Source organism: Vanacampus margaritifer, chromosome 11 (genome assembly GCF_051991255.1).
Source record: "Vanacampus margaritifer isolate UIUO_Vmar chromosome 11, RoL_Vmar_1.0, whole genome shotgun sequence".
NCBI classification, from domain to species: Eukaryota; Metazoa; Chordata; class Actinopteri; order Syngnathiformes; family Syngnathidae; genus Vanacampus; species Vanacampus margaritifer.
In genome coordinates this window covers 10,230,886-10,243,530 of record NC_135442.1, presented here as the reverse complement: position 1 = coordinate 10,243,530, position 12,645 = coordinate 10,230,886, and the positions used below count along the sequence as shown (strand labels likewise).

General features: G+C 38.8%; 1 protein-coding gene across 4 annotated transcripts in view; it reads left to right on the top strand.

The window, feature by feature from the left end:
- Nucleotides 1-12,645, top strand: part of LOC144060649 (neuropilin-2-like) — a 93,443-nt gene that overhangs the window by 62,935 nt on the left and 17,863 nt on the right. For all 4 annotated transcript variants that reach the window (XM_077580375.1, XM_077580377.1, XM_077580378.1 and 1 more), the window contains 2 exons: nucleotides 9,322-9,396; nucleotides 10,232-10,396. In XM_077580375.1, coding sequence (XP_077436501.1) covers nucleotides 9,322-9,396; nucleotides 10,232-10,396 — 240 coding nt within the window. The remainder of the gene's footprint in view (nucleotides 1-9,321; nucleotides 9,397-10,231; nucleotides 10,397-12,645) is intronic.

Here is a 12,645-nt window from a genome sequence, read left to right as displayed (position 1 = left end):
GACATGTGACAGGTGAAGGAAACCAATGGACGGGAAGTGGCCTGTTGGTTTTAACTGATGGCAGAGAGGGGGAGAGAAAAAGGAGGGGGAGGCAGAGACCTTAAGGGAAGCATATATCCTAAATGTGTCAGGATTGGCCAGCAGCCTGATAGTGATGGAAGAGAAGGGACATCCGCTGGTTTGAACACTTGGTTGAAGTATTTTACATTTGCTGTAATGCAGTGCTTCAAATTCTACAAATATGAATTTGACTTTGTGGGAACGGTTTTGGGAAGACGCTTTTCTGTTCGAGCATGATGAGTGCACATAACAAGGTTCATACAGTAAATGACAGAGTTCGGTGAGGAAGCCCAACTCGAACCCCATCACGCACCTTTCGGCTGAACTAAACCAGAGATTGTGAGCCAGCTGGCCCTCTTGTTCAACATCGATATCATTACTGTCGTTGTCATAAATGTTGTTCTGCATGAATGAACAAAAATCGCCATAGGCACAACATCTTGTAGATGACTCATCTTTCCAGGTGACTTGAATCAAACGGGGAACTAACTCCATATTTTCTCTCAGTTTCACTTCATTTGCTGTATCGAGTTATAGCCTGACATCTTTTCTGCGGACATTACAAGCAAGAGCGCCGTACAAATTGTTCTCTTGACTATTGCAGTCGTTTAATAGCCTTTCTGGGTCTGCTTGCCAGATGTTTGCCTTCTGGATGCGATCATAGCTTTAGACTTGACAACAGCGACATCGCTCACATTTTCACAGCATCAAAATTGCTCCTGTTACAGCGTCATTTAACAAATTGTGTTTTCACTTTTCTTTGTCAGTTTTCATTGTCTTAAAGCAACAGCACATTAAGTGATGCAAAGAGATTGGAACTGGAACGCATGACCTCGCCAGCCATGCAATAACAATCCATTTTAGTGTTAACAATAAAACAAAAATGTTCTCATGACTTGATATAGTTGACATACTGTTCCACTACTTATTTTTGTTCATCACTGTGTATGTCTGTGCTACAGGAGATAAAATATTTAACAGTGTGTATCAGCTTCAGTCCGTCGAGCACAGCTGTTTACACATGCAGCCGCCGCAGCGAATAAAAAGTCACATTCAAGTTGAGGGGAACTCTCCCATAAACACAAAAGTCTTTGTGTGTCAAACAAATACATGCAGTACAACAAGTATAACATTCTCAAAACCACACTTGGAGTTGTTGGTATGTTTATGAGCCACACTTGATCTTTTAAAGCTGAACATTTATGAATACAAGTGTTATTTTTTACTGCAGGCGACTTCTGCCACCACAAGGACCAGCGCTATCATTATGTTTAAGTACTAAAAACTCCACACACTTGTCATGTTTAGCATATCAATTAATTTCCCAAAGGTGCATGGGTTTTGTTCGGGTTAGGGTTAAGGAAAAAACTAGCATTTTTGCTTCCTGTAGGGTGAATAATAGACCTACATATACCTATCCCAATGCTGAAAAAAAAAAAAAAAAAACATTATTTATCCATCACCAATAAAGCAGTTTCTGTGATTTTTGCATCATGTTTTCCATTATATTGTATAGTTTAAGCTCTGTTGGCACGTAATTTCACATTTCAAAACATGACATAGTGTCATAATGTCCTAAAGCAGTTGCGATTCATTTTTCCACCTTTGTTGTTTTCATATTTCACAATTAGGTGTCCTCATCTCTTGGCCTCAGGGAGACAAAACAATTTCCTGCTATAAAAGAATCAAGGAATAGGTTATGCATACCTGGTTCTTAGTGAGTATGCAGAATGGTGTAGTTTAGTATCTCATTATTATGCCAAACGCTCGCTGTAGGAAATGAGACAAAAAACAGAATATTATTTTCGCAGTGCTCATTTTCATCATTCATGTTAGCTATTGAGGCAACATGTAATTTAGAGTATTGCAAGCTGCTAGATTTGATCGTGATTTAAATGCTCCAGCAAGCACAACATCTGCATCACTTTTACTCTGAAACCTTGTTGTTGGCAGGCTGACAGGCCAATATGTACATACACATGCCACCTGTTTGGATAAACAGGTTTATTCTTGTCTAAATGCTTATGCTCTCATTTTAGCTGAAAGCAGCAGTGTGATGGTGAGGCCTCTTCAGAGATATAACATAAATGCAAATAACGGTTTGAGCCTCAGGCGTCACTTGTCATACATAAAACTGCCAGCAGACATGAATCAAATTAGACACCGTAAGTATTAGAACTCGCACATTTGCTATTTGTATTGACATTAGCCATTGAATGACCAAATCAACTCGAATGGGTTACTAGAGATACTTTTGCCGAAAACCGCTTCTTAGTCCAACAAATGAAAAATGGAGTACATTTGTATAGCGCTTTATTTTGATCATATATTTACGCAGCCACATTCGCTTATCTCATTCAAACGTATTCACCTTTTTAGTTTAAAATCACTTACTTTAACCTCCAGAATCCCATGCTGTAACCTGGTTGCATTTTAAATCCATACACATTATTACTAGCCTTGTTCTAGCTAGCACTAAGCTAGTTTGTCTTCCTTACGTTTATTGCTAGCAAAGCATTAGCTAGCTAACAGCAATGCATTAGCCGGCCAAATCTTCCCAGAACTACTTCCAGACGCCCACTCAAATAAACTGCGTAAATAGATTTCACGTATGTGCGCACTACCCACGTAGATACATCCGCGTTCCACACATCACACTGTTTTCAGTTTCGTGCATCTAAATACTTTTCGACCATATACAGTAGTGTGTGTCTATGATATAAATGATACTCCAACTGGTAAATGAGGAAGGACAACTAGTTAGGGGCCTCTTACTGATTGCCTCGTGCGGCTTTGATATTGGACAAATTCCATGTGTGTAGTCAAAATAAAGGTTCAATGGCGTCAAGTTTTTGATGAGTACTTTAATTGTATATGACATTGAATAGACTTTGATATGTCATTCTGTATAAGCTTGCATGCGCACAAGCATATGCTCATTCATCATGTACCGCATTCTGTCATTCCAACTTTCCAGTTAAATTCAAGAATGAGCTCTGTATGTGTTTGTGTGTACGCCATGACTGATAGCTTTCACATGTGAGACAGGGTTCCATTCCAGATATCTTCATGTGATTGTTGGAATGTGGCCTCTGTGCTAAACGCACTCTGTTACAACTACTGTATGTGTCTTTGTTTCTTATGGATATGTGACTATAAAAATACTAGCTTTCTAATAATAGCAAGTACCGGTAACTACATACTCCTATTACATCATTCTAAGGTATTCTTTTAACTATTATATACAGAGAGAAATGAAATAAAAGTAATTGTAACAATGTCAGATATGTTGTTCTTGCACTACGTAAGGAAACTGCAAGTCGATGGCGATGAATAATCATCAGCCTCCAGCGGATTCCATTAAGTCAAAGATGTGAGGTGCTGTATAGCAACAGGTATAAACACATGAGAGGGAATGGAAACTAATGTCAGTGTAGGAGGTCGAGTCTGTAAATGTGTGTGGTTTCGCCCGCTCCATCTCCCAGCCCTCCCTTTGCATTCCCTCTTCATCACAAGGCCGTAATCACTCCCATCTCTGCCAAGGCTCCTGTAACACCCCCACCACACGCAGACACACACACACACACGAAGCGCAACCTCAACACCTTCCCTTCACTCCCGACCTCATTATTTGTAAGGACTTTTAGGCCTTCGTGTCTTTCACATGTTTAGGCCTTGTCCGATTTGTTGTTTATGTAGTCATTAATATGTAAATGAAGAGGGCACATGTTAAACGACGTGAGCTTTCACAAATAGCAAAGTAGGTGGCCAAGAGTACATTGCATAATCTTAGCAATCGTCGCTAATATGGGTGCTAATATTCTACAGTCGGACATTTAAAATGTGTATCAATGTTTAAGACGATTGTCCTCATTAGTGTATCCCAGCTAACTTTGGGAAAGAGGCACGGTACATCCCGGAATGGTTGCCAGTTCATCTCAGAGTGTATGTACAGTAGTAGTTTATGTCTTGGCTGGTCCACAAATATTATAGTGGTGTAGCACTAGTCTCACTATTAATGTTAATATCAGAGTTATACACAGCATGTTCTTTTACAATTTATGTCCTGACATTTGACATTTTGAGGTTACAAAATGTATACATTGAAGAATACAAATACAAAAATATTTACTGCGATTGTGACTTTCCCTACTGTGTTGGAATTGGTTAGTGATGAACGCCGACTTCTGTACAAATTATGTGAATTATGTCGCCGGCATAGGAGTGTAATTACGCTGTAAACAGAGGACCTCCTGTACAGTGCTTGTAAAAACTTTACTGCGGGCTAAATTGAGCGAATTCTTTCAAGGCATAATGTTAACTCATTCATTGCCAGCCCAGTTCAAATGGATTTTTGACGTCTATACCCGTCAATGGCATTGAATGAGATAAAGCACAGATGACTTTTTTCAGTTTTTACAGCATGGACATTTGTTGACTTGTTTAACTGTTAAAAAGATTAATTGTTACATTTTCTTCCATTTCAAATGTACGTAGATATTGAATAGTGAGGAAAAAATAACACCTAAGTGAATTACTCATAAATGACTGAAACAAATATCTCATATGAAGTCATGTCTAGGAAGTTATCTATTTTATGCCACGTCCTTGTTAAAATGTGATTGACAGACGACGTAAAAGCCACCCTTGGTCAATAGCATACTTAGTGTAATGGTTTCTGCGACACTTAAACTCGTTTCCTGCGGTTCTCGGTGATTGTTAGCCATTCACTGCCAGAAGCGTCTTATTATCTTGATTGTGAGCAAGACACTTAAAGCCACGATTACAAGCGTGCACTTTGTGCTACACAATGGGCCAGTGAACAATTCACTGTCTGTGGTCGTACTTGTAGAGTCTTCTCTCGGAGCGTGCGTGCGTGCGTGTGTGCGCGTGTGTGTGTTTTAACACACTGAAGGATTTCTGAGTATTATCGGTGCAGTTTTAATGGATTCCATCCATTAATACACTTGTACTCATCTATCAAACAGTCTAAATAGATTGCCGTACATATTTCAATTCAGCATCACCAAATAATTAACCACAGTTTTATCTATTTTTTGCCTAAAATGACACCATATTTGTAGCCAGTTTGGTTTAATCACTAAGTCATCATTTTGCCACAAGGTATACTGACTTATTTCTGCAGTTACATCGAAACAAAGATGTTTAGTCTGCCATTGAATCATTAAAAAGAGGAAAACCCCACACCATGCACTATGTCACTAACAATTAAAGTATTCAGACACACATGCACACACACTTAGAACGGAGTAGTCATTATTTAAGCAGACAGAGGTAGATTTATACCCAGAGCTCTTTCCATAATTGAACACTTCTCGTCTCTCTGTTTCCGCCTCAGGCTGCTTAGTCAGCAGCTTTAGAATGACGCCTGAGGCTGTGTGTGTGTGTATATGTGTGTGTGTGAGGACCCAACACCTGTTTCTCACTTGAAGTTGCATGACTTCAGCTCTACTCACAGGACCATTATTTAAATCGAAAAGAAAAGCAACCAACGACATAGCAACAAAATCAACAAATTTGAATAATTCTCTTGATTGGATCATATTCACACCAGCATTGCTGTTCAATCTGATTGTGAGAAAAAGGGATGGTGAGCATTGAATGGAACGAAAATCAAGCAAATGAAATGGAGCTGGAGAATCGAGTTGACAAACGCTGTGTGAGGTCATTAATTTGGAAGGCGGCGCTGAGAAAATGGAATAGGTGATGTCTTTCATGTCTGTCTGCCCTTCCCTATGCTCACTTCCTCTTTCCTCTCCTCAAGGGGTGGGGGAGGTAATTATAGAGGTAAAGGGCACCAAATTAAAAGAGCTTAATGTCAGCTGCCGGCAGCTACTTATCCTGTGTTAATATCTGATCCGGCGTAGTGACAATTGACTTGTTCCTGCATGCGCCGTGTGTGTGTGCGTGTGATGGGACAGTAGTCGGAATGTTCTGTTGAACTAAAAATCCTTCCGCGGGTGGTACAATCTATAAACCTATAAATAATCAGACTTTCCAGATCTTCTTCTTCTTTTCAGTCGCTCCACCCGCTGACTCACAATTACTGTACAAATCTCATTTGACTCCCTTCATGGACTCACATGTTCCTTCTGGGCAACATTTGTGTGCAATATCGCCAAAAAATCTGGTACAAAAACCTCTATTATAACGTCATTATTTCTCAAAATATCTTCTTAAATCTTTTGTTTTATCTGCTACTCGGGGACAAATTTCAGTTAAAAAAAATATCCACCAATAAGCTCATACGGGATGAAATTCCAAGGCATTATCAAGTTGACAGGTCAACTGATGGGGTTTTGGGGGGTTTTCCTTGCCCTCTTGTGGGTCGATCAGTGGATGTCGTTGACAACATAAATAAACTTGACTTGACTTGACTTGAAAACTCAACTGAAATAGAGCAAATTGAACGTAATTCGTGAGAAGAGCATTAAAGTGATCATGTCCGCAAGGGGTTATAATACTTTTAGATTTTTCATAATTATTTTTTATTTTGTCTTTAAAAATTATTTGCTTTGGTATTAGTTTTATTTGTATTTAAACATATGGAGCAATTGTCAAGTGCAATATAAAAAAGTCAATATGTATTGTTTTATATTATATATATATTTATATATATATTTATATTAATATTTTTAAAGTAAATTACAATTCTCAAATGACTGTTTCGCATTCCTTATTCTGTACAGACGTACGGCAATAACAAAATAAATACATTTAAAATGTAGCCCAGTGTATAATATTAAGTAACAAAGATGAAAACAATGAGCTTTTTTATTTAGTTTGTTTAGTTTTAGTTGTTGTCATAAAATTAAGATGAAGTTAGGTTGGTTTTTTTTCAGCATTTTTGTTTTTATTTTATTTCGTTAATGAAAATGTTTTTTAAATTCTAGTTTTAGTTTTATTGGATTTTTTTTAATCTTTAATAAGTTTGGTCCTTTCACAATCTTTTTCCCCCCGTCATTTAATGTAATGAAGGATTTTGCAGTATTTGAAGTGCTTTTTTGGAAAATTCTACAAGGATGGTGGCCACTTGTCACATTACTACTTGTAAAACTTTTGCAACAATCCAGATAACACAAGTGCATTTTTGCTACAATACATCATAACAAGCGATTCCTCCTACTGCTATTAAAGTATATACTATAGCGAGTAGTGCTGTGAAAGTTTGAATGAAGGAATCTGAATGTGATTGGATGATCGAGTTGGGGGTGTGGCCAGCAACCAAGGATGACATGTAAAGTTAGTGAGTTTACGTCAATTTAGTGTCGACTACAACAAAACAGAAGTCTTTCAAAACTTACGATATCACATATCTGTGGTAGTACCAAGACTGACCTGTGAGAGGCAGCATAGAGCATCCAAACTGTCAGGTAAAAAAGGTCTAAGCAGGTCTTAACACATCCACACCACAGGATCGACACTAAGGATAATCTTTTAGACACATCTGACAATTAGGCTTTTGCTAATTAGGCCAATTACACCACTTTCCATAACAATCTTGAATCCACTGTTTAAACAACTCCAAAAATCAAAACAAATGAATAGTCATCCCCAACCACTTTTAGTGTCATGAAGGCTACGTATTAAATATAGCTAAGTAAAAGGTTCAAGCATCACATGCACACAGAAATCATCAAGTTGCGAAAACCCTCAGTACAACCAGTAAATGCACAAGCCTCAGAGACATATTGGCTGGTGTGAGCAGGTGCCATCCCACCACAGCAGACACTAAGTGAGACGCCGTGGCTGAAAGAACATATGAATGATACATACAGACGACATTCTGCATTCCTCGGGGAGGCAAGAAAGAACACTTCAGTTTCTGTGTGTGTGTGTCTGTTAGGAGTTTTTTTTTTTTTGAATAAATGGTGAGTGAAAGACAGAAGATAAGAGACAGTACTTTCCTGAAAATAACTTGGTGAAAGGAACCAGATAAACATATGTAGACACTTGCAGCAGTGTGTATGCGACTGTGAAAGGGCGCAGGTTAAACATTTGGCGGCTGTTTAAAGAAGCAACTATGGAAAAAGTGGTTATCACGGCCAGTTTACTGACAAAGCCCACAGCTGATGTGTTGCTGTTTGCAACACTCTTTGATTTATCATACACCCGCTGACACCAAGGTCGCTGTGAGTGCCGCATCTATCATATGTGTGTGCGCGTGCGTGTGATTGAGTGTGTTTGTGTGTGTGGTATATCAGCACGATACAGTGAAGAGCGCAGCAATAAAATCTCAGTCTTGCAGAACAGTCAAACAGAACTGATGCATTTTCAGGGCCCGAACGACCGCTGTGAGGTCCCTATTGTTTGTGTAGGAAGTATTGTTCTTCTTCTTCTTATTATTATTATTATACTTTGGAATTTTTGGGGGCCATATTTTAACAAACTACCCCACGGAATTTCTCAAGTCGTCTTTAAATTTGGCATGTTTCATGGTTGGTTGGTAAAGATGGTTAGTATGAAAAGCTATAAAAAAAAAATATATATATATATATATATATATATATATATATATATATATATATATATATTATTATTATTATTATTGTTACATGCTGTTGCCATGGCGATACGCTGTTTACAATGAAATATGATGCTGTTTTTGAGGGTCTAAACTTGTGTGGAAACTCATGATACACGCATCAGACCTGGCATAAAAATCAATAATTAAGAGATTTGTGAAGCTTTTTTCACCTAGATCTGTGAAAATTGAGATTCATATGTAACTACCAAAAAAAAAAAAAAAAATTATTAGAACTTAGACTTAGACTTAGACGCCCGCCATTTTTACTTCATTTTGGAATTTCTGGCCACGTTTTGGCCTTTTCTAGAAGTCATATTTTAACAAACTCCTCCTAGCAAATTTATCCGATCGTCTTCAAACTTCATCTACAGCTGTTTAAGATGAAAAGGCATTAAAAGCTTTTATTTCATCGCACACTGTTGCCGTGGCGATGCACCATTTGCAGAGAGAAAATATGTTTGTTTTTTTTGGCAAAAAAACATTTATATTTCAGAGGGTTGTGTCAGTATCCCAATGTGCAAGTACCCCAAAATGGCCAGGGTTCCGAGGGCCCTTTATAGCTGCTCTAGTACAGAATGTACTTGTATGGACTATCGGTTAAACATCATTACATCAAATGAACTCCCGGGTAGTGGTGCTCAATGGTAAGCGTTACGAGTTTGCGTTATGTAATGCATTTGTGTGATCTTTGACATTTATTTCCTTATTTGCAGAAACAACCACCGTGCCCGACACTGCAACCCCCACGCTGCCCAGGGTAGAACAGTCCACTGCAGCAATGAGACCTGGTAAACACACATGCACATTGCACACTGTACATTCATGCAACCAGCCCATACAAGGCTACACTTAAGGTCAATCTGCTGATGTCATTGTGCACCACTGAGTTTCTGGGCTTTGAAGTCTGCTGGAATCAAAAGTCCCCGATGAAGCTCGGCGTGAGTGAAAATAGGATCTCACAGCCACCAGACCTCACATCCTCTCTTTCTTTCTCTCACACGCACACACACACACACACACACACACACACACACACACACACACACACGCACACACACACACACACACACTTATGATGAATATGATGGAAAGCAGCATCTGTCTGGCAAGTAATCTTACAGGATAATGGTATTTTATTGCATTTAAAAGTGCATACATTTTATTTCATATACTCTAATACATTTGATTTGATTTCCTTCATTGTCCTCTTCTCCTCCCCGCCGTAGTGAAATATTCATGCTTGTCCAATTTATTGAAATGTGATAATAGTGCTGAGTAGCTATGAAACCAGGATGTCTCTCTGAACCATTTATTGGTAACTAATATAATGTTATGAAAAAAACTAATAATGGTTGGTTATATTTTGTGATCTTTATTATACGCCGATCGTCCTAAAACTATAGTCCGATGTTGGAACACGTTGTCAATTTGGAACCTCCTATACGCTTAAGTTACCAAATATGGTTCCCTGCCAGCTCCCGCGCAATTTAGCTAAGCCATGTCAGGACACAGAGAAAGAAGAGAGGGAATTCAGTGGTCGCGATGTAAAAGCAGAGTCATTATGTGAAAATCAAAGTTGAGCGCCTGTATGTGTTTTTTTTTTTTTTTTTGTCTGTGTTGTAGCCACCACTCCATCGCTGTGGGCCGTATGTGACTTTGAACAGAGCTTGTGCGGCTGGTCTGCGGATCCCCAATCAGGTGTCAGCTGGTCCTTGCACACCGCCGGGAGTAGTGCTGCCGGTCACAGCCCACATGAAACCAGGCTGGATCTGACACTGGGATCAGAGAGTGAGTACTTACATGTGTGGCATCTGCTTTTTCGCAATGTTCACTTTGGATATTTGCATGTACGAAAGGGGTGACTCCAGGACACCTGGATGAATAATCCAGTTTTTGATCTATGTTCTTTTCCTCGAAGCCTTGTAGTGTTGTAAAAACGTTATAGAATCACTGACATGATATGCAGGTTTAAAGGAGCTATATTGTGCTTCTTTTTTTTTTTAACAATGTAAACTGTTCTTTGTCTTCAAATAATAATTTAGACAAAATACCTCTTGGATCAATACTTTTAGAACACGTTATGCACGCTACTGATTGTTTTGCTAAAATTTGCCTCTTTTGAGAGGGCATCCCTTTTGCATGCAAGTATACACCATTTTTAAACTAAATATAGAATATTTATTACAGAAGATGATGTGGATTTTGCGTGCCAGTCCCAGCTCTAATTTTGATGAATATAGTACAAGACGCACCTGAGTCATAGAAAAAAATGTGAATAATAGGCCAAAAAATACACGTATCATTTCTCCGAAAGGCTCTTTTTTAAACCAAATATAGAATCTTTAGTACAGAAGATGATAGTTAACAAATAAATACAAATAAATGAATGTTAACCTACCGTTTGAATTATTTTGAGTAAATCAAGTAAAGCTAGTTTTAGAACAGACCCTTGGGTTACTCATGTTGGCCATGGGGCTAACTTGCACCAGTGGGCTTTTTTTTTTTTCTGTTTTACTGCCAAACGTTATCCAAAAAGACAACTACTAGAGTGTGAGCCAATTTTGAGCATTTTCACTCATCTTTCAAGGCTAACAGAATATTGTGTGCTATGACAACGTAAACATGGTGGATACCATATGAAAGACTGGATTCCATTCTGTCGTTAGAAAAAAAAGTATGATTCTGTTCTTTAGTAATCGCCATTTGAAAATCTGTCATTTGAGAGACACCAAGCTATAATGGAAAACACAAAAACAAAAACAAACAAGCTTTTTATGAAAAGATACATTTTCTGCACAACACTGACTTTGACGCTAATATTTTTTTGTTTAGTGACGCTCTGTGAATTAGATTTAATGTGACAAAGGCTTTGATCATTCACGACATCCTTGAAAACGTATTTCCTAAGTTCCGCCATGTTGTGATGCCATTTCAATTGCTTTCATCCACGGGATCCCATTGAAAAGAGATACAATGCTGCCATCTGTTGGCCATAGTTAGTAGTTAGTTGTTTTATATTTTTTCAGCTCATTCTTGAAACCAGCCCAAGACTTTCCGCTACCCATTGAAAAGAAAATGGCGAATTAATGGCGGTACTCATTGGGATTTCCGTTAAATGACATTGACAGCAGGAAAAGAATTAAGAACAACTCACATCAATCAGAGCAAAACGTCAAACCGGTAATTGGCCCATGCTTGGATGTGACACAAAATTACAGTGTTAAGAGTGCCAAAAATAAATAAAATAACTTGGCCTAACCCAAAAATCTGAATGCATTTCATCAATTTTTTAACCAGCTCTGAACTTTTTCTGACATTTACGTTTGGTAGATTATCCGTGTCGGCTCAGCAGAGGTTGGTAAACGTTGATCTACTGCGCCATTTATTTACTTGAGTCGCTGATTTTGAGGATCCTGTCATCTAGTGCAGCATACAGTTCATTCATCTTCTTCTCAGCGTTATCACATCTTCTCACAGACTTTTCCTGTTTCTGTCACTTGTGCTTTTCACATGTGTTCATCTTTATTAAGACCGCCCGAGGAACCCGCTACTGTTTTATCCATCAACAACCGCACACTTGGTGCATCACCCGGCTCTCTATCTACACACACGCATGTGCAATACTTACTGTATTCTCACACACACTCACACACAAACAGGGCCCACAGCGGTCAGATAAATGCGATGATGTCTCTGACAGAAGTGCAGCCTTAGCTTTCCGGCTCTCCCTGAGGCTTCTTGCAGACACAAACACACATATTTAACCACACAAGGTGGGTCGGCCCACATATTGAACACTCAAGGGCCCCCGCCCACACGCAGACATGACCTTGCCATATACCGAGGCTTTCTGTTTGTGTATCAAAGCCAAACACTTTAAGGTTGACAGTGCTGCACAAGTGTGTGTGTGTGCGCAAGCCTTTCTGAGCAATGCGAATTTATGAGAACGTAAATGTGGCTGTAATAGATGGAGGGAGCGAAAGTTTCCTGTTAGACAGCAACATGACATTAAGTTGTGTTCTACAGCCACATGTGCG